General features: G+C 41.7%; 1 protein-coding gene across 3 annotated transcripts in view; it reads left to right on the top strand.

Moving 5' to 3' along the window:
• The window catches only part of LOC141501327 (E1A-binding protein p400-like), a 143,763-nt gene that overhangs the window by 118,940 nt on the left and 2,001 nt on the right, over positions 1-22,822 (top strand). For all 3 annotated transcript variants that reach the window (XM_074205220.1, XM_074205222.1, XM_074205221.1), the window contains exons 43-54: positions 842-978; positions 2,236-2,292; positions 2,380-2,458; positions 2,718-2,969; positions 7,033-7,078; positions 7,176-7,285; positions 16,437-16,647; positions 17,122-17,246; positions 20,071-20,268; positions 20,695-20,848; positions 21,274-21,383; positions 22,398-22,469. In XM_074205220.1, coding sequence (XP_074061321.1) covers positions 842-978; positions 2,236-2,292; positions 2,380-2,458; positions 2,718-2,969; positions 7,033-7,078; positions 7,176-7,285; positions 16,437-16,647; positions 17,122-17,246; positions 20,071-20,268; positions 20,695-20,848; positions 21,274-21,383; positions 22,398-22,469 — 1,551 coding nt within the window. The remainder of the gene's footprint in view (positions 1-841; positions 979-2,235; positions 2,293-2,379; positions 2,459-2,717; positions 2,970-7,032; positions 7,079-7,175; positions 7,286-16,436; positions 16,648-17,121; positions 17,247-20,070; positions 20,269-20,694; positions 20,849-21,273; positions 21,384-22,397; positions 22,470-22,822) is intronic.

The following is a 22,822-nucleotide window of genomic DNA, read 5'->3' as shown; positions in this document are numbered from 1 at the left end:
ATGCTAAAGAAGGGGTAGAGCTTATGTAGAAAGAAGGGTTAGAAATATTTTCAAAGACCATGAGATTAGGAAGAAGCATTGAGGCAAAAATGCACAGGGGGATGTTAAGGGCACAGTGAGTTGACTGGTCATGTTTGAGCAAAAGGTGTATGCAAGGTAGGGATGGAAAGAGATGTTGGAGCCAGGGCCCTGATGGCAGGGCTGAAGCTGTGGCGAACCAGTGGAGGTATTTGAGCAGAAGTGGGGTGTTTGTAAAGCAGCAGTGATTTAGGTGGTTTAGCAGTAGTATATAGGACAAATTAGAGGAAAGAGACCTGAGAAGTAAATTATAACCTCTTGTGTTCATGGAAGTATGTTCTTCAATTATTAGTACTGAGGGCTTAGAAGATGGTGTGTGTGTGTGGGGGGGACCTGGGCCTGAACTCTGCTCATGGCAGTGATTTCTCTGTTCATAGAACCTGAAGGTAATATTTGTGTCTTGTAGTCATTGCCCTGTTACATTTAGGTAGCAGTTGGATCCTTCTTTGCAACGATCACAAGCATCTTTGTCATAAACAATGATTGTCCTCATTTGAAGGTGATTTGTACTTGGGACCATCTGTTTCTGTGCCTTTGGGGGTACTTTCAGATTTGGAGAATATTACCCCTTCAGAGTTGGTCTTCCAAACTTGGTTCTATTGACCTTAGAAGATTTGAAGCTCAGTGTTTTAGTCTTCAGAAGAGTCTGCAAACTTGTTTTGGGTTTAAGAGCCTTGTGCATTGGGCCAGAAATGATGAGACAAGTAAAACAATATGTTGGGGGGAATGATTGTTCATACCCTTCCCTTACATTTCTTTTTAGACCAAGAATAGTCGTCTACTTCGCACTAACCAGGTCTATACCCAGGATGAAGGTGCCACCCGCACCCAACTTTATATCAATCACTTTGAGGTGGCACAAATGATTGCAGGAAAAAGAAGTCCCTTGAGTAAGCCTCTGTAAGTTATTTAAGATTGTTCTTTTTTTATTTTTCCATTTAATTAACAGTGTTTGTGAGCTGACTTGGCAGATAGGAGTGTTTGCAGGCACAAGAACTTTCACATTTTTCCATTAGGAATACCAGGGCAAGGGTGGGGGTGTTAGAAGATATTAGACAATGTATGTGTATATGTTGTGTGTGTGGTGTGTGTGTGTATGTGGTGTGTGGTGTATTTGTGAGTAGTTTTTATATGTGGTGTATGATGTGCATGTAGTGTGTGAGTGGTGTGGAGTGTGTATGTATGTGATGTGTGTGTGTAGTATATAGTAAGTAGTGTGCATATGGGTGGTGTGTGGAATGTGTGTGATGTGTGTGATGTGTGTATGTGTGTGTGCCTGTGTGCCTGCCTGCCTGAGAGATGGGAGAAATGAAAGGGAGAAGGGCTTCCAAACAGGTAAAAGGAATGGGCTCCTCTCAGCTTTATAGACATATTGTTGCTAGACAAGATGATTAAGGTGTCTGTGTCCATGGGAGGGAAGGCATTGGCAGAAGGCTGAAGATCTCGTCCTTACCTCTGCTCTGGTCGTCATTTCTATCAATGTCTTAGGTCAGGGGATTAGGATCTTTTTTGTTTCTGGAGCCCCTTTGGCAGTCTGGTGAACCCCATAACATCTTCTCAGAATCATTTTTTTTAAAAAAAATTATAATTAAGGGTAATTTTAATTTCAGTTAGAGGTCAGTGAAGATAATGTCATCATATTTTCCCACCTGAGCTCAAAAGACCCTGTGAAATCTCTCCTTGGACCCCCGAAGGGGGAGCATTCTTATTTCAATCTGCACTTTGTGCATAGTATTGGAGAGGCTATCTACTGCCCTGATGATCATGTTCATGGCCAGAAGAACTTCAGAAACCGAGCACAATGCTAACAAATTGAAGCTTAATGGGCATGAATGTCAAGTTGTGCCTTTAGGTTCAAAGAATAAATGGTGCAAGGATAGAATGATAGAACCTTCAGGGCAATTCACTTGAAAAAGAGCTGGGATTTCGGTTGCTCAATAAGGATCAGTAATAGATAGTTTGCCAAAAGACTTTGAAGTGATGGGCACCATATTCTCAGAAGGATTGCGACAAGCTGAAATAAATCTAGAGGATGCTTGGCCAGGAAGGAGAGATGTGATGTTGTGGGATGATCAACTGAGGGAATTAGACATTTTTATCCTGGAGAACAGCTGATGTCCACAAAAGCAACAGCAACAATATCTGCTTGGTTTTTAGACTTGGAATGAATCCTTTCCAGAAGAATCCCAAACATGCATCAGTGTTTGCTGAAAGGTAGGGACCCAGAATTCATAACAGTTCTCAGTTAGAGGGAACAGTTTTTCCTCTGAAATTTTTCTTTAAATCTCTACTTCTTTCTAGTGGAATCAATTACGACAAGCCCCTGCCTCCAATTCATGTTGCTTCCCTACGTGCCGAACGTATTGCTAAGGAGAAGAAGGTAAAGTAGCCATTGATGCACCTCCTAACTGTTCATATTAACAGTCAATGTGTTGCACACTGAAGAAGAGAGATACTTGTTTGGGATGATTCTATAGTGAAGAACCAGCGTTAGACTTTCATCTGAAATGTCCGTTTTTTTTTTTCTTTCTTAGATGAAAAGATTGATTTCTGTGATGGGGATATTCTACTATTCTGTAACGTAGCAGATTTATTAGTTATTTGGGAAATGAAGAGTATTTTTCTCCATGTATTTCTAGGTTTTGACTGAACAGCAGAGAGCCCAACAGCAAACAGGGATGCAGCAGCAACAGAGCAATCAGCAACAAACCCAGCAAGCCACTGAGCAGCCACAACAGCAGCCCCAGCCTCAAGTGCAGCCCCAGCCCCAGCCCCAGCCCCAGCCCCAGCCACAGCCACAGCCCCAGCCACAGCCACAATCACAGGTAGTCCAACAGCCCCCAGCTTTAATGCAGCCTGCAGCAACCACCATAGCCAACTCTGCAGTCTTGGTAAGAACTTATGGAAAAGAAATTACAGTTGTTCTAAATTTATGTTTTAAAAGACATTTTTCATGTGCATCCCCTCCTTTATTTGGTTATTTGAGATACCCAGGGATATGTATATCTGGACCATGTATATTGAGGACATTGTTAAAGGGACATTGTTCAGATCCCCTGAAATCTTCACATGAGCAAATAGTACTTTTAGGTCCTTTAGAAGGGGGAGAGATAGTGAGTATTAGGTTTCAATTGAATTTGCCAGGTCTAAGGTAGCTATTGGAATAATATGCAAAAACTGAGAGTAAAGATGAGTAAACTTTAAAGTTTAAGATTATATTTAGGTGGACAATTATTAATTACAATTCAAGTATCAAAGAATCACAGAATTTCTATGTTTAATAGTCCAAAGGCAGCTCAGACCATTCCTAAACACGAATTCCATCTGCAACTTAGCTGAGAAGCTGTCAGCCCAGCCTTTGCCTGGAGACCTTTTTGTGAGAAAGAGCCTACTGCCATTGGAGAGAGCCCAGGGCCCTTTGGACGTTTTTCCCTTGTCAGGTCTCAAGAAGCATCTTTACCCTTTCTGCCCATTACTTCTAGTACTCCCATCTGAGACAGCAAAACAAATCTAATCTCCTTAAATATATAAAGGCAGTGACCATATCCTTCCTAAGTCTTTTCTGCTTTCTCTAGCCTGTCCTCATATATCATGATGGCCTACATTTATTGGCTGTTCTATTGACCAGGAGGAGTGTCATACTCAAACATAAAAATCTCTGTGGGCTGCGTTTGATTAGAAAGTCACAGTTCACATTATATATGTTCTGTTGTATTCTTTTTCTTTTTGTTACCATTTCCCAATTACATTTTGAGAGTGCTGTGGGTCATGTGTTTGACACCTCTGCTGTAGACTTGGCAAAGTCAACATGTAACTGAACTCTTTCTCTTTACCTTCAAAGTTTGCCTTCTCTGTTCTGTTTTCTGTTGAAAGCACCACCTTCTTCCTGGCCTGACCAGGTTCACAGCTTGTTGTCATTCTCTGCTTCTCTTTCTCATTTATCCCACAAATTCAATCAGTTGCCAGGTCTTGGCATTACATCTTTACACTATCTCTACATTACATCGGTTCCCCTCCTCTCTTCTCACTGGGCCAGGGCAATTGTCTCCTAAGTTGATCTTCCTGCCCCGAGATTCTCCCCTCTCCAAAGCCTGATGCTCCCAGCAGCTGCACTGCTCTGGCCATAGCACCATTTTGCTCCACAAACTCCTTGATCTCCCATTATCTCTAGGATCCAATATGAATTTCTCTTTTTGACAAGGAATACCCTTCACAACGAATCCACCTTTTCAGGTGTTTTCCATGCGTACTCTGATACAATCAGCAAATGGGCTTCTGCTCATCCCTGACAGGATATCTCGGGCCTTCATGCCTTTGTCCTGGCTGTCTCCCAAGTCTAGAATGTCCTCCCTCCTCAGCAATCCCTACTTTTCTTTAAGACTCATAGTGGAGGCTTTCTATCTGAAGCTTCCTTGGACCCTGCAAGCTGCTTGCCTCTTCCCCAGTTGACCAGATTATCTTGTCTCTATTTTGTTTGTGTCAAAATGGACAATTTTCTCCTTCAGCTAGAATGGAAGTTCCTAGAGTGCAGGAACTGCTTTTATGTTTGCATTTGTGTTGTCAGAGCCTAACCTGGCATCCGGGGTACATTAGATGTTTGAATCCTTAGTTAATCAGCTAATAGTCTTCCAGTATTATACCTGTTGTGGGGTTACAGAGAAAGGGGAAAACATTGTTCTTGTCCTTGTAAATAGCAGATACAGGCCCGGTATAGTCTGTGTAAATAGGAGATTGTCCCAGAGGGAAGGCACTAGCAGGGTTGGTGGGGGAAGGGAGAAAGGTGTCTCTTGTAGAAGGGAAGACTTGAACTGAGACTTAAAGAGAGTTGGGGGAGCCAGGAGATAGACAAAGAGCATTTCAGCCATGGGAGATGGCCAGGGAAAAGGCACAGAGTTGGGAGAAAATACTGGTGAGCTGATTGATAATTTTTCCCAACCCTGCTACTTCTGAATGCTGGCCATTTCATCGTTGTCCTTCTTAAAATGTTGTCCCCAGAACAAAACATGATACTTCAGATCTGAACTAACTGGGGGCAAGAACAACATGACTATGGTCAGCTGTGTCCTGGAGGACAAGATTGTATTGGATGGTTTTGGGGGGGGGGGTCACATCACTTGGTTGACTCACTTTAAGCCTAGTCTCCCTCCTATGCTTGTATCATACATTAGGAACTATCTATGAGGAATTCTGAATCGGATGTTCTGTGGGCACTCAGTCACAAAATCTTCAAAGTAGAATTTATGATATTTACCTTAAATTCACTACTCTTCTGAGCTTCTCTAGTTACTTGGGTTTGCAGCTTCAGGGTCTTTTTTTTACTTCTTACTCTCTCCAACCGGTTGTCAGATTGTGTCTTTTCTATTTCCATAGCTTCCATCTACCACTCACATGGCCACCATCCTGTTCAGGCCCTCCTTCTCCCTCCTAGCCTGAAGCAATAACTGTCCATTTGGTTTCATTGCTTTCTAAGCCTCACTTAACACAACTGCCAAAGTGATTTTCCTAGAATGCAGGTCTAGCCTTGTTCTACCCCTTCCCTTCCCATGCCCTAATGCCCCAACCTGTCAGCTTCCTCCCTTCCAAAACTGCTTTGAGTTTCTTTTGTATGTATCCTTGGTTTGTGTTTATGTATATATCCAAACATAATGCATGTATGCATCCATGTGACACACACACACACATATGTATCCACACATATACTTTCTGTCATTTCTTCTCTGGTTGATTATTCTCCTTGGCAAAGATAGCAGAAGCCAAAGGTGAGTTAGTCCTTCACCTACTCTCTGTCCTTGAGCAGTGGCTCCATCTCTGCCTTCTGTGATAATCCGTCTTCTCCAGTATAGTTTGGAAAAAAGAGTTTCTGTTATCCTTAACTTTCCTAAGTGATGTTGAACCAGTATGAGCCTTGGGGCTTCTAGTCCTGTTCCTTCATCTCACTAGGGCTTTATTGTCATTTTCTGACCTGCCCTTTTGCTTCCAACTTTTCTATATATGTTTGTAAAACCCAAGTTGGTGTGTGAATTCCCTGCCAGTCTATATGAATTTCTTCAGAGAAGAGACTTTTCCTCCTCCTTAGAACTGCCTCTCTATGTTTGCAGAATCTCATTCTTTTGGACCTCCCTTCTTTCCTGGGAAATTTAGACTTAGCTAGAGTCAATAAGCCTGCAAAATGATTTGAATAACAACAGCAAATATTTTCTTTCACACTTTGAAGTCTGCTCTCCCAAAATTGAAGATGAATGTCCAACTATTCCTTTTCTTCTGTATTACAAGTTGGGTATTGGGGTAGTAGTGACTACCCTACAAAACTGCCATCATTCCCACCTTAGAAACTACTTTTTCCTTGTTGATGAGAATCAGGAGAACAGTTCTTCCTGTCAATCTTCTTCTTTTTTGAAGGATGAGATCATCATTAATCCCAGAACTATTGATTTATAATTGAAAAGGATCATCTAGTCACAGATTACCTAGTGTTTGAAAAGGAAGCCCCCTGGCATTTACTTAAAGGAGCCTCCCATTTCCTTCCTACATTTTAAATAGCACAAGGTAATCCAAGAATTTATTAGTACATATGCTTTTGGCAGAGAAAGAGCCCCTGGATGTACATGGCAGGTAAAGTCTCTCATTCCTGCTCTCTCATGTCTTCATGCTGATTTGTGATCCTTTTCCCCATAGTCCTCATCTTTTTCCTCATTTTGTCCAGGTGGTTGTCAGTATCTGCTGATGGTAGTATCACTCATGCTTGTCCCTGCCCATGGCTGCTTTAACTGAGTGGAAGTGAGCAGAAGGGACTTGTGCTAGACACTGGGGCCAGTCCAGGTTTTCCAGTTCCCAAAGTCATCACATTCTATTCTGCCTCCACTCCAGATTAGCCCAGAAAAAATTAAAATGTCTCACATACAATGTCAGTTATTATTTTAGCTTATACTGTGACTTTAACTGTCTTTTGAATAGGCTGGAACAATCAAACCTGCAGTCACAGGAACAAGCATCCAGACAGGTCAGAGTTTTTGTAATAAAGCATTTTGTGGTTTGTAAAGAAACCAACAAAAACCTTTTATTATAACCCATTTTTCCTGACTTTGATTTGCTTTCAGCTACTGTGAATGGAAATGTCATCGTGAACACTGTTGCTAGCATCCCAGCAGCTACATTCCAGCCCATCAATAAGCGTCTTGCCTCTCCAGTTATGCCAGGACCACTGGCAGTAAGTAATTGGCTTATCCTATTTCCTGCCCGCACTCTGGATATCAGGACCCATTTTCTTATTGGTCAAGGTGTAATTATTCCAAACCACTCCCATACAACAAACTTAATCTTGTGACTAGGGTATCTGCCTGGTCAGGGTATATGCAAAGAACTTTGTAAATATTAGCTATTATCATTATTTTATTAAACATTCTAATTCCTTAGTTCCTCACAGATGCAGGTATCCATAGCTCATTGCATGGTTCCTTGAAATTCTTGACCAAAAAGCATTATCATGAGTTAATCAACTCCGAGGTAGTGAGGAACCTCTGAAAACTTAGCCTGGTTTAAAATGAGGGTGTGCCTCAGGTGACCTTGAAGGTCTCTTCCTTCTCCACATTCATGACATTCATGACCCTGTGATCCTAAATATCACGGTGCATGGGGGTGGGGGGCAGGGAGGGGGCTCCCCTTCAAGGAACTTGCCAGAACTTGACCTTGCTGACAACGTTGCATTTCCTCCAGTTTTGGGGGGAAACTTTAAAGGATGTTGATGAGAGCAACAACCATACCCTCTCTGTCTATTGTACTGCAGGGCTTACAAAGTGCTTTGGTGCCAACAACCTTGTGAGTGTAAATTTGCCCCATTTTTATAGATGAGACTGAAGATCTTGATTGGGGTTACAGATTGCCTTTCTCTTGATTTCTCTCTTTTTGAAGGGAGAGGGGTAATTTATTGAGTTATAATTGTATTTAGTATTTTTGCTGTCTTGAAGTGTTTGCAAAGCAAATCATCTTTTCAAATTGGGTTTTTCTTTGGAAGAAATAGCTCAAATTTCTCTTTTGAAATTGAATGTCCAAGGGGCATCTAGGTGGCGCAGTGGATAGGGTACCTGCCCTGGAGTCAGGAGTACCTGAGTTCAAATCCGGCCTCAAACACTTAATAATTACCTAGCTGTGTGGCCTTGGGAAAGCCACTTAACCCTATTGCCTTGCAAAAAACCTAAAAGAAATTGAATGTCCATCTATTTTTCATTGATGGTTAGTTAGGCTTAGAGGTTTGCAAAGTGTCATCATAGTAGGTTCTAACTTGGAATACATTATTTTGTTCCCTTTTAGGGTTTTTTATGGATACACAATTATTTTGTATTATTCCATTTTCTTTTCTTTTTCACTTGAAGGACTTTCTCCTGGTCACTTGCAGAATTTATTTGTCATTAAATCACCATATGTCTTGGAGTTTTCAACCTAAGATTTTCTTCTTTATCTTGTGGAGTTTTTCAATTGGTATTTTGTTTCCTGTGGTATTTTGTTTCCTGTGACCAGAAGTTCTGAGTTAATTTTCTTGTTTTATTTCATGTATTGAGATATTTGAGTATTCGATGAGTAGCCTTCTGGAAGACATAATCCATAAGCTGGCTTTACACAGTATGCTCTCCTTTGCATTGAAAGAGTGTCTGGTTTTTTTTTGCCTGAAACTACTTGTATGAACTGATGATGAGTGAAATGAGCAGAACCAGGAGAGCATTGTATGTACTAAAATCAACACTGTGAAATGAGCAACTCTGAGCTCCTCTCAGCAGTTCAGTTGTGAAAGTCAATCCTGAGAGATCTGTTATGGAAAATTCCATCCAGAGGAAAAACTGGAGTCTGAATGCAGAACAAAACATACTATGTTCACTTTTTAAAAACTTCTTCTGTGTTTTTCCTTTCTTTCTCATGGTTGCTTTCCCCCCTCAGTTCTAATTCCTCTTTCACAACAAGACTAATATGGAAATATGTTAAACATGATTGTACATGTACAACCTATATCAGATTGCTCATTGCTACAGGGAGAGTGGAGAAAAGGGAGGTTGACAAAAATGCAGAACTCAAAATCTTGCAAAAGGATAAAAGTTGAAAACTATTTTTGTATGTAAATGGAAAAAATAAAAATTAAATTTAAAAAATTGGTGGAAAAAAAATTTTTTTTTCATTCTGAGGTTGTTCAGATGGTGCAGTGGATAGAATACCAGACATGGAGTCAGCAATACCAGAATTCGAATCTGTACTCAGGCACCTAGTAATTGTATGACCCTGGGCAAATCATTTAATTACTGTTTGCTTCAGTTTCCCCTTTTCTAATTCCTATCTCCCAGGGTTGTTGTGAGGATCAAATGAGATTATATTTGTAAAGTATTAAGCAAAGTCAAGCAAAATGAATCCACAGTAGTCATTTCCAAAAACGTATGTATCGGCACCATCTGTCCATAACCTCTCCATCAGGAAGTGGGTAATGTGCCTCATCTTTTGTTCTCTGGAAGGGTCTTGTCCCTGCTTGATAAGAGTGTTGAAGTCCTTCAGAGTTATTTTTCTTTACAATGCTACTGTCTTTATTCTCCTGGTTCTGCTCACTACACTCTGTGCTAATTCGTAATAGTCATGATTTTCTGAAATCATCTTTTATAATTTCTCATGTCAAAATCATATTCTATTGCATTCCTGTAACATTTTGTTGGTGATTCTTCACCTGACTAAGAGGCAATCAAACACCCTCTTAGATGCTTCTTTCATTTTCAGAAGCTTATTTTGGTCATGTGTATATTTGATCAGCATTCCTTTGGCCACTTCAGATGTGAATCAGTTCATCTGATGCTCTCTGCCCCATTCCTTTCTCTATGTTTGTATATCTTCTGCTTGACAGTTAGAGAAGTCAGACAACTCCTTCTACTTACTCAAATAAATTTCCATTTCTAGGTTTCTAGTGTTTGTTTTTCAGTGGTCCTGCTCATGCTTCCTTTGTTTTGTTTTGTACAGATCAGAATTGATTGAAAGTTCTCTATTTCACTGACTCCATTTTCTTTCCCTTTAGAAATATACCCAACTCTGTTGGGCAAATTATTCTGGGTTGTATAAGCCTAGATCCTCTGTCTTTTGGAATATTGCATTCCCAAATCTATTGTTTTTGGAAGAAGTTGCCTGGTCTTTTGTCATCCTGACTGATTCTTTGTTGAACTGCTTCTGATTGTATGTTTGCAGTCTTTGACTTGTGAGTTCGACTGGATTTTGGCTATAATATTCTTGGTATTTTTACTTTGGGAATTCCTATCAGGAAGAGTTTGGTAAATTATTTCTGCTTCTACCCTTCGGTAGATTTAGACTGTTTTCAATTACAATTTGTTGAAATATAGAGTCCAGACTTTTTTTTAATAAAATCATAGTTATTTTTTCAGATACTCCAGTGATTCTTAAATTATCTCTCCTCTTTCAGGTCCATGTTTTTAATATTAGACACTTTATATTTTCTTATATTTTTTCAATCTTTTGATCTTATTCCAATATTTCTTGCTTTCTCATGTAATCTTTGATTTTCATTTGATCTAATTTTAGTTTTCAGAAATTCTTCTTCTTTGGTAAGATTTACACCTCCCCCTTCTAAGTTACTTATTGTCCTTTCATTTCTTTCTTCAGGAACTTTTATTTCATTTTTGAAAAAAATCTCTTGCTTAATTTCTCCTAAATATTTAGGAAGTTTGGGTGGAAAATCCATTTTTTCCTTTTGAGCCTCTTCTTGTAGCTGTTGAAGAGCTTTTTCTAACTTAAGATCTGCAATCTAGTTGGCAATAATTGGCAAGTGTTTTCTTTGATTGACTTAGCTCTATTGTTTTAGTTTCTGAATTGAGGTTCTTTTACCTGTATGAACTAGTCCTGTATCCCCAGCATCCTTGTGTTGACTTCCATTTCCTGGAATATAACATCTTGGTATCTTTAAGGGTCAAAGCACTGGATCTTCAGGGCTGTCTTTGGCATCTTAGAGAAATGTTAAGGGTGTCTGAGCCCTGGATTCTGGCTTTTTTGGATCTCAGTACTGGAGCCCCATGTTGTTCACTGCCAATTTCTTCCTAGGGCTTCCAAGATCACGACCTTGAGGCTTTGGCTATTCTGAAGCTTGTTTAAGGCAATGCTGTGTTCTTGCAATGGTTTTAAAGGCAAATATCTTATTTCTAGCCATGACAGATGTCTAGACAATTTTTTAAAGTGGTTTTGGGTAGAAGTCACTTGTTATAGTTTCTCATTGAATTTTATCATTATTCAGACCAAATAAAATAGAATAATAATATTCAGTCAACTGGATGGTCGGCTTATCATTCAGGCAAGCATCAGTGAAGAGAAAGTCCCCATACTCCTTTTATTATTAACTATAAACTGCGAAGCATTGACTTTTTAATTTTATTTTTTTATTCACATTTTGTACAAATTTTTTTTTTACATTAATAAAATATTCTTGTTCAAGAGTAAACAAAATACCCCTCCCTCCATGAATATAGACTTGCTTGGGCGATAAAGTAAAGGGGAGGGAAAAAAAATTAAAATAAAAAAAATAATAGTAATAATTGTAGGTATGGCCAGGTGGCGCAATGGACGAAGCACCAGCCCTGGAGCCACGAGCACCCGAGCCCATATCCAGCCCCGTAGACCCATCAATCACCCAGCTGTGTGACATGCAAGCCACCTGATCTCCACTGCCCTGCAAAAACCCAAAAGAAGAAAAAAAAAAGACCCAAAAGAAAATAAAATAGTAATAATAGTAGGGGTGGCTGGGTGGCAGACAGAGCATTGGCCCCCAAGTCAGGAGCACCCGGGTCCCAATCTGGCCCCAGTCACCCAAAGATCACCCTGCTATGTGGCCCCAGGCAGGCTACCCAGCCCCACTTGCCCTGCACCCTCCCCCAAATAATAATAATAAAAAATGTGCCCCAGTCCCTGCTCCAACACCAACAACTCTGCCACGGGTGGATCACACTCTTTATGGTAAGTCCATCGCAAAAGTTACTTCCATATTTTTCCACCGTTGCCATTGCTGATCTCAACTCCCTCCTTTCATATTTCTCCACTACCATGTACCACATTTTCTCTCTCCTTTCACTATGACTCTGCTGTAGGGTCGCTGAGTGGCGCAGCAGACAGATCCCTGATCCTGGGGCCAAGAAGCCCTGAGCTCCCATACCACCCCTTAGGCCCAGAATCCACCTGGCCCTATGGTCCTGGTCAGGCCTTCCAATCCCAGCCCCTTGCAAGAAGTAAAAAAGAAAATGTGTTATATCTGACCACTATCCCCCCATGGTCCATCCTCTCCTCCTTTATTCACATCCCCACCCCTTCCCCCTGCTCCCCCCTCCTTCTTACTCCAGTTGTCTATACCCCATTGAGTATATTTGCTGTTTCCTCTCCTAGCCACCTCTGATGAGAGCAAAGGTCCCCTCATTCCCCCTTGCCTCCCCCCTTCCATATCATTGCAATAGCTCATTGTAATAATAAAAAAATCTTACTATATGAAATATCTTGGCCTATTCCCCTCTCCTTTTTCTTTCTCCCATTACATTTCCCTTTTTTTCTATTGACTCCATTTTTACACCATATTTTATCTTCGAATTCAGCTTTCTCCTGTGCTTCAACTATAAAATCTCTCTCTACCTGCTCTATTAACTGAGATGGTTCATATGAATATTATCAGTATCATTTTTCTATACATGCAGTTCATCCTCATTAAGTCCCTCATATTTCCCCCCTCTCCTCCAATCTCCATGCTTCACCTGAGTCCTGTATCTGAAGATCAAACCTTCTGTTCAGCTCTGGCCATTCCAAAAGGAACCTTTGAAATTCCCCTGGTTCATTGAAAGTCCATCTTTTTCCCTGGAAGAGGACATTCAGCCTTGCTGGGTAGTTCATTCTTGGCTGCATTCTAAGCTCTTTTGCCCTCCGGTATATTGTATTCCAAGCCCTACGAGCTTCCAATGTAGCTGCTGCTAAGTACTGTGTGATCCTGACTGCAGCTCCACGATATTTGAACTGTGTCCTTCTGGCTGCTTGTAATATTTTCTCTTTGACTTGGGAGTTCTGGAACTTGGCTATAATATTCCTGGGGGTTGGTTTTTTGGGATCTCTTTCTCGGGGGGATTGGTGGATTCTCTCCATTTCTATTTTGCCCTCTGTTTCAAGAATATCAGGGCAATTTTCCTGTAGTAATTCTTTGAAAATGATGTCAAGGCTCTTTTCCTGATCATGACTTTCAGGTATTCCAATAATTTTTAAATTATCTTTCCTAGGTCTGTTTTCCATATCAGTTGTTTCTTTCAATGGGATACTTCACATTTTCTTCTAATTTTTCATTTTTTTGGTTTTGAAGTATTGATTCCTGATTTCTGGTAAATTCATCAATCTCCCTGAATTCTATTCTTTGTCTGAAGGATTTGTTCTCCTAAAAGAGTTTTCTTATCTCTTTTTCCATCTGGCCAATTTTGCTTTTTAAGGCATTCTTCTCAATAACTTTTTGAACTGTTTTATCCATTTGACCTAAGCTGGTTTTTAGCATACTATTTTCTGAAGCATTTTTTTGGATTTCCTTGACTAAGCTGCTGACTTCATTTTCATGTTTTTCCTGCATCTCTCTCCTTTCTTTTCCCAGTTTTTCTTCCAACTCCTTCATTTGATTTTCAAAGTCTTTTTTGAGCTCTGTCATAGCCTGAGCCCAATTTCTGTTTTGCTTGGAGTCTTTAGATGCAGGAGCTTGTGCTTCCTCATCTTCAGACTGAGTATTTTTTTTTAATTTATTTTTATTAAAGGTATTATTTGAGTTTTACATTTTTCCCCCAATCTTCCTTCCCTCCCCCCTCCCCCCAACAGAAAGCAATCTGTCAGTCTTTACTTTGTTTCCATGTTGTACCTTGATCCAAATTGGGCGTGATGAGAGAGAAATCATGTCCCTAAAGAGAAGAGAAGTCTAAGAGGTAACAAGATCAGACAATAAGCTATCTGTTTTTTTTTTTCTAAATTAAAGGGAATAGTCCTTGCACTTTGTTCAAACTCCACAGCTCCTTATCTGGATACAGATGGTACTCTCCTTTGCAGACAGCCAAAAATTGTTCCCGATTGTTGCACTGATGGAATGAGCAAGTCCTTCAAGGTTGAACATCACTCCCATGTTGCTGTTAGGGTGTACAGTGTTTTTCTAGTTCTGCTCATCTCACTCAGCATCAGTTCATGCAAATCCCTCCAGGCTTCCCTGAAATCCCGTCCCTCCTGGTTTCTAATAGAACAATAGTGTTCCATGGCATACATATACCACAGTTTGCTAAGCCATTCCCTAATTGAAGGACATTTACTGGATTGCCAATTCTTTGCCACCACAAACAGGGCTGCTATAAATATTTTTGTACAAGTAATGTTTTTACCCTTTTTCCTCATCTCTTCAGGGTATAGACCCAGTAGTGGTATTGCTGGGTCAAAGGGTATGCACATTTTTGTTGCCCTTTGGGCATAGTTCCAAATAGCTCTCCAGAAGGGTTGGATGAGTTCACAGCTCCACCAACAGTGTAATAGCGTCCCAGATTTCCCGCATCCCTTCCAACAATGATCATTATCCTTCCTGGTCATACTGGCCAATCTGAGAGGTGTGAGGTGGTACCTCAGTGAAGCTTTAATTTGCATTTCTCTAATAATTAATGATTTAGAGCATTTTTTCATATGGCTATGGATTACTTTGATCTCCTCATCTGTAAATTGCCTTTGCATATCCTTTGACCATTTGTCAATTGGGGAATGGCTTTTTGTGTTTTTTTTTCATTTTTAATTTATTTTTTATTCTCATTTTGTACAAATGTTTTTTTACATTAATAAAATATTCTTGTTTACAAGTAAACAAAATACCCTTCCCCCCCATGAATATAGATAGACTTGCTTGGGCGAAAAAAGTAAAGGGGAGAGAAAAAAATTAAAATTAACAAAAAATAATAGGAATAATTGTAGGTATGGCCAGGTGGCACAATGGACGAAGCACCAGCCCTGGAGCCACGAGCACCCGAGCCCATATCCAGACTCGTAAACCCAACAATCACCCAGCTGTGTGACATGCAAGCCACCCAATCCCCACTGCCCTGCAAAAACCAAAAAGAAGAAGAGAAAAAAAGACCCCAAATAAAATAAAATAGTAATAATAGTAGGGGTGGCTGGGTGGCAGACAGAGCATTGGCCCTTGAGCCAGGAGCACCTGGGACCAAATCCAGCCCCAGACACCTAAAGATCACCCTGCTATGTGGCCCCAGGCAGGCCACCCAGCCCCACTTGCCCTGCACCCTCCCCCAAATAATAATAACAAAAAAATGTGCTTCAGTCTTTGTTCCAACACCAACAACTCTGTCATGGGTGGATCACATTCTTTATGATAAATCCATCACAAAAGTTATTTCCATATTTTTCCAACGTTGCCATTGCTGATCTCAAACTCCCTCCTTTCTTGTTTCTCCACTACCATGTACTATATTTTCTCTCTCCTTTCACTCTGACTCTGCTGTAGGGTTGCTGAGTGGCGCAGCAGACAGATCCCTGGTCCTGGGGCCAAGAAGCCTTGAGCCCCCATACCACCCCTTAGGCCCAGAATCCACCTGGCCCCATGGTCCTGGGCAGGCCTTCCAATCCCAGCCCCTTGCAAGAATTAAAAAAGAAAACGTGTTATATCTGACCACTCTCCCCCCATGGTCCATCCTCTCCTCCTTTATTCACATCCCCACCCCTTCCCCCTGCTCCCCCCTCCTTCTTACTCCAGTTGTCTATACCCCATTGAGTATATTTGCTGTTTCCTCTCCTAGCCATCTCTGATGAGAGCAAAGGTTCCCTCATTCCCCCGATCTGGGCTGCAGAAAGACCAAGCTGCTTGCTGTGTGCCCTGAGGGCTGGGCTCCACTTGCTCACTCTGGCAGAGGTCCCCCGCTGTTCCCCCACTTTGTGCCCGGTGCTTCCCGGGGTGCAGCTCAGGAGACTCCCCCGCTGCTGTGAGCTGGGACTCCCAGCGCCCTGGGGCTGCCTCCGGGAGGCTGAAGTTCTTTTGTTCTGGCGGGCCACCCCTCTGGCGGGCTGCCCCTCCGGCCCCGGGGAGCAGAGCCTTTCTGCTCTTTTCCAGGTTACCTTGAGTAGGAGAACTGCCTCACTGGGTTCCTCTATGGGTTCTGTCTCTTGAAAGTTTAGTTAGAGTCCTTAGTTTCACGTTTTATCAGAGAGCGCCTAAGACTGGATCCATTCTTGTCGCCATCTTGGCCCTGCCCCCCCCCCCCACATTGACTTTTTAAAAAGAATGTTTGGTTTGTATTTGTACCCCTTTGAAGAAAAGTTCACATTTTGTATCCTTTTTAAAAAAGGCTTCAGGGGGTGGCACTCCTGCTCCAGTGGTTCACAGCCAGCCTCGACCAGCTGCCACACCTGCTGCTTCTGCTTCTGCTGAGCTCCTCTCCACCGCATCCACGCAGGGGGTGAGGGCAGTCACTCCTATCCCAACATCCACTGTGGCCATGACCAGCCTGAGCCCTGTGCAGGCTCAGACAAGGTCATTAGTGACTCAGATAACACAAGGTAACAACTGGGTCTTTTTTATACCTTTACTTATAGGGCTTTGAAAATAGAGTTATGCAGATATATATGGCATTCATTTATAACATGCATTGTGACCAGGGATATTCATTAGATGTGCAGATATTTACTTTCATTTTGTCTACAATAGAATATAGGAGATGTGTACTGGTTTCTTTGCCATATGTATAGGCATGCATGTATAGGTATGCTATATGAAGGCCAGGAAACCATCTTTGAGCTGAAAATTATTTTTCTTAATCCTTAGTACATGACTGTGTCTTCTAAACTACTTCACAATTTTCTGACTTTTCTAAGGTTGAATCATCCTTCCTGGAGTAGAAACCTATCTGTTATAATTTGTAGTTTTACCTATAGATTCACTAGTTTTTTCATGCCTCAAAATATAGATTTGAGGATTTCTTTTTTCTTTTTTTTTCTTTTTTGGATTTGAGCATCTCTCTCTTTTCTTTGTAGGCACAGCCACAGGAGTTCAGCTTTCTAGCAAAACCATTACTCCTGCACACTTTCAGCTTCTCAGGCAGCAGCAGCAACAACAGCAGCAGCAGCAGCAGCAGCAGCAGCAGCCTGTAGCAACTCAGGTGTGGGTCCCACTATATTGGGGCAAGTCATAGTCTGGGCAGTTTCCAGGGCCAGTAAAAACTATAGGAAAGTTACCCTAACTTAGAAAGCCTTTGTTGTCAGTAGAAGGGCTTGGGTGATAAGAAGTCCCTCAGGCATTATTGAGAGACTGTGCTAGAGTTGTGGCTGTAGAAGGAGAAAGAGTTGCATATCTGCTGCAAAAGATTTTAGGAGATTGAATGAACCCTTGGATTTTTGAACTGATGGAGTCAAGAGGAAAGGGAGAAAGAATGGAAAGACAACAAGGTTTCAAGCAAAATGAAAGAAAGAAAAAAACATTTGTTAAGTATTGCCTTTGTTCTAAGCACAAAAGTGAGACAAGACCTTGCTGCTCTTAAGAAGCTAGTGTTCTTTTTGGGGCAGACAAAACACACATGGGCAGGGAGGAGGGGACCTCATCTCAGGGCAGTTGTTAGGCTGGTGGGTCTTAAGATTAAGACTTGGGGATAGCAAGATAACAGTGGGTCTTCAGATACACAGCAGCAAGGGAGTTGAAGATGCCCAGGGGACTGTAGCATGGCAGGGAAAGAGCAGACACTGAGGCTCAGCAGTTTTCCTTCTAACTAGAAGGGTTATAACTGGTGACGCTTTGCTCATCCAGGTGTGAGTGGTGGCCACATCCTTCCTGTGGTAGTGGAAGTGAGGCAGAGGGGCCTAAACTGTAAATGCTGGGAAAAGGGAAGTAGGCCCAGGGACAAAGTGGAGTGATGGATTTGTGAGGAGTTAGCATCCCGAAAGGGAGAGAGAAAGGAGAAAGAGGCATTGGCTAGAAGGTGAGCTGGGCAAGCTCTCTGGATTGCTGGCCTCTGGAGGTTCTGGTGGTCTGTAGGCTGGGGTGGAGGAGGAGAAGGACTCTCACTGATGCTGGACAATCATGAGGATCTTAGGTAACAAGAGGAGAAAATGGAGTTTTCTTTATTTCTGTAATTGTATGTATCTAAAGGGACTTGTTATAAAGTTAATATGTGTCATTGTACACAGCACTTAAAGATATTTATTATTGAAGTTAGGAGGAACAAACTTGGGGGAACAGAGAATGAACTGTAGATCAATCCTTAGAATTTTATAGTTTGTTTAAACTAGCAGATTATTAAAGGATTGGATGTCAAAAGTCCATCAACTTTTCATTTGCTTTGCTTAGCTCTCCAGATGACTTTCATCTTGCAATTATTTTTGTACTACATGAGTTTATAATTTTATCATCTAGGGTAATTATTTCACTAGTGCAAATTTTAGTCCCACAATGACTTGGTAGAAATTCTCTGTGTGGGTTGAGGTAGCAGAAAAATGTATCATTCTCTATTGCCCATCTGGTAGTGAGCCTCTCCTAATTTAGTGAGACTGGTCCTTGGGATGATGGACTTACAATCTATCACTGGGTTCATACTTGAAGCCTATTCTGATTGATAGGATCAATCTCAGCTGGTGAAGTGACCTCTTGTGCCAGCTGTTTGTTAAATTTTTAGTGTGCATTTACATTTTGGAAATCAGCAAATGCTACAAATGAGAAGTTTGATTTATTGCCTTGTCGATTGTCTAGACTTAAGCCAGCAATGGAAAAAAATTGGGGAAACTTCCATGCTACACTGAAAAATAGGATCATAGTGGAGGTCACCCAAGGAAGTCCTGGGGAACCTTTCATGTTTATAAATTATTTAATTTTTTTTTAGTTTTTTTTTTTTTGCAAGGCAAATGGGGTTAAGTGGCTTGCCCAAGGCCACACAGCTAGGTAATTATTAAGTGTTTGAGATCGGATTTGAACCCAGGTACTCCTGACTCCAGGACCGGTGCTTTATCCACTGCGCCACCTAGCTGCCCCCATGTTTATAAATTATTAAGAATTATTTTGTGAAGATATAGATATAGATAATTTAAAATTAAATCAATATCACTTACATTAATAAAAATGAAAATGATTAATGATAAGTTTGCAGAAAATGAAAAACTGCTAACATTTTAAGAGTGTCTGGGCTTGTAGTTGAATGAGGGTTTCTTATACATGACAGTTGATCCATTGATATGATTGCAACTCCCTCCTTTTGTCTTTGGTCACTCTTCTATTCCCTACTGTTTCCTTTCTAGCCTCTCCACTTCCCATCTCTGGCCTCTCCGGTGGGTCTGCCCCTTCTAATCTAGCAAACTACTTCTCTCTCCTTTATTCAAACTTCTCCTCAAAACTTCAGGCAAGGCTTGCCTAGGCTATCACAGACCCTCTGCAGATGGTCAGTGACTGGGACTCTGAACTGCTGATCCATTGATACCTTTTCTTTCTGAATCAACTTAATTTAATTTAGAAACACAGATTTGACATTATTTTGAGCAGATTCCCTGACCTAATTAAATTAAAGCCAAATTGGATACATGTATTAAAAAGTAAAAATTTCATCCTAGAAGGAAATGAATAGATTTGAAACCTCCATAATCTGTTAAAATGTCCATTTCCTATTTTGACTAATGCTGATTAAAGATACTGGCAGCCATTTCATATCCATAAATATCAGTTACTTTGTGATAACAAGAGTAGTGTGGCTTCAGCAATATGTTTTCTTGGCCTAATGTGTCTATTTTTCATCATGTAAAATCATACATAGTTTCAATGAACACTATTGTGTATTTTAAAATATCTACATTTTAATGGAATTGTGGGTGAAAGGATCAATTTATTGAATTCTCCATCTTCAGAGTATCCATAAATAACAGCATGAGAAAAAATACTTGGAGTTGCATAGGCTTTGGCAGCTCTTACTAAAAGAGAAGGAAGTGAATGCTCTCCTCTTTCCGTAGGAGCACCTGATCAAATTACAGAAGCACAAACTGCAGCAGCCAGCTCCGCCAGGACCACAGACAGCTCCAGCGCCACCTCTGCTGCCCCCTCGGCTGCCGGCTCCCTCACCTTCCCCCCAGCTCACTGCCATCCAAGCCCCCAGGCCTGGGGCTGTTCTGGCCAGCACTACTGTAGCCAACCTCCAAGTTGCTCGCCTTGTAAGTTCTTGGTCATGTTCATATTCTAATTCCAGCCAAATTGACCTTTGCACTGGTCATTTATTCCATGTGGCTGATGGCACTGAGTCCTGTGCACCATCTGCAGACCAGGCCTTTCTTGACCCCTCCCCCCAATTACTAATGCCCTTATCTCTGACCACTTTGCCTATCTGTACTTATTTAACTTTATATTTATGTTGCATGTGTTTTTATATGGACTTGTTAAGCTCTCTCATCAGAATGTATTGCTTCCTGGGAGGAAAAATTGTTTCAGTCTTTGATCTTGTATCCCAAGAAGCTAGCTAGTGCCTGGCACATGGTAGGAGCTTCATAAGTACTTGTTGATTGATTGATTCCAACCTCTAAGACTGGTGACAGATTCAAAGCATTGAGAAGCTAACATGGCCCTTGCTTCTTCCTGTGTAGACCCGTGTGGCCACTTCCCAGCTTCCAGCTTCTGGACAGACGGCCCCCGCAGCTCCTGCCAAACCTCCTGTGGCATCATCGCCTGCAGTCACAGCCCTTCCAGTGAACAGGACAGGAATTGGGGGGGCTGTCAGCCGGCCCCAGAAAGCCACAGGTGCTTGACTGGATCTTCAGGCATTTTGGTCACTTAGTTTTAAGTTGTGAAGTGACTCAGTTCCATCATGTGTATTAGGCCTAATTTAACAGGCCCTTTGGTGTGGAGCTTGTTGGTTTTGTTTTTTTTTCATTTCAGGCCCTTCTTTAAATGGTCTTAATTGTAGTCCTTGCCTGCAGAACCTTTGCTCTCTTAAAGAGTGGGAGAACCAAAACATTTCCTATGAAAGGGGAACCCAATGGAAAGCCCAGGACTGGGCTAGGGAGGCGGGGAAAGAGAGGAAGGCCTCTTTGCTTTCCGGTATAATAGCTGTTTCAACTCCCAGTTTTTTGAACAGATGAACAAAATGCTAGAGAAAATCCACCTTCTATAATAGTGACTAGCATTCTTGCATGCTCAGTGACACTGTTGTTTTCCTTGTGTAGGAACGACAGTAGTGGCTCAACCACTGCATGTCCAACAACTTCTGAAACTCAAAACCCACCAGCAACAGAAAATCATTCAGCCTCAGAGTCACACTACTGTCCAGCAGAAGGTAGAGTCATTCTCCAAGCCCTTTAATGAGGATGGGTATGGACTTCTCCTGACCTCCTATAGAAGCTATGAATCTTACTGTGTTAGGGGAAGTTTGTACTATTCCCAGGAAAACTTGCAGGGTTGTCTTGGGCCTCTCCAGGATCTCTCTTTATCCAGTCTCTTTCCCTCCCTCTTCTCTCCTCCCTTTCCCCTTTCCTGTTTTCTTTTCTCCCTCTTATCCTACCCACCCCTCCCCCCCTTTCTTCTCTCACCTGTCTCTTTCCTCCTCCTCCTTCCTCTCCCCTCTCCCTTTTCTTTTTCTAACCCCACCCCTCCCTCTGTCCCTCTCTCCTCCCCACCTTTTCTTTTGTAGATATTTACATTAAATAATTCTTTGTTGTATGCCATATTTTTTCACTTTTACCTTTTCTTTCTGAATCAACTTAATTTAATTTAGAAACACAGATTTGACATTATTTTGAGCAGATTTCCTGACCTAAAATTATGATCTCTGCTACAGAACATGTTCTCTAGAACCTCCTCTGAAGACAGCTATTTTGTTCTTTAGATCAGTGTACAGCAGGTTACTGTCCAGGCCCAGCAGTACAAGGTGGCTCATGCTCCTCAGCCCAGCATTAAAACCCATTTCTGACCACCCCTCTAACCCAGGTCCCAGAGCCCACAGGAGCCCAGTAAGGGCCAGCCTCAGTGCAGGGATGGCAGGGAAGGACAGTCAGGTCCAGGTGTCAGCAAAGGGCAAGTTATGCCTCTCAAAATGATCTTGCTCTGCTCCTCCTCAGTCTTGCTATTTCTGTCCCAGGGAATCCTCTTTCCCCTTGACTTGGAGATCTGGGGCCCAGGAATGGAGACTGGCAGAAGTCCTCCTTCATTGTAGGCCTTTTTAAATGCTGGCTGGTTGGCCCTTTGTTAGGGATTTTCCTCCTTGGGCACAGGGTGGTTGACCTCTGAAGCCCTTCTTACTTTGAAATTCTGTTTTTCTTTGTATTAACTTACCCTCATATACTTTTTCAAGGTCTCAAAGATTCCTCAAGTTGTTCAACAAACAGTGGCCAATATTCAACAGATGGTCTCTGTTTCCCAGCAGGTGAGTTTCAGAAATCACTGGAGGTGGCTGACCATTGCTTTTATCCACAACATTCATTTCCTTACCAAAACTCAGTCCATGTTCTGGTTGTCTTTGGTCACTCTTCTATTCCCTACTGTTTCCTTTCTAGCCTCTCCACTTCCCATCTCTGGCCTCTCCGGTGGGTCTCCACCTTCTAATCTAGCAAACTACTTCTCTCTCCTTTATTCAAACTTCTCATCAAAACTTCAGGCAAGGCTTGCCTAGGCTATCACAGACCCTCTGCAGATGGTCAGTGACTGGGACTCTGAACTGCTGGACACTTTCCTCTTGCCACTTGTTTTCCTATTGAACTCTACTTAAATTGTCTGTCT

This window comes from Macrotis lagotis, chromosome X, assembly GCF_037893015.1.
Source record: "Macrotis lagotis isolate mMagLag1 chromosome X, bilby.v1.9.chrom.fasta, whole genome shotgun sequence".
NCBI lineage: Eukaryota > Metazoa > Chordata > Mammalia > Peramelemorphia > Peramelidae > Macrotis > Macrotis lagotis.
Note: the sequence above shows the minus strand (reverse complement) of the source record. Positions and strands in the feature narration are given on the sequence as shown.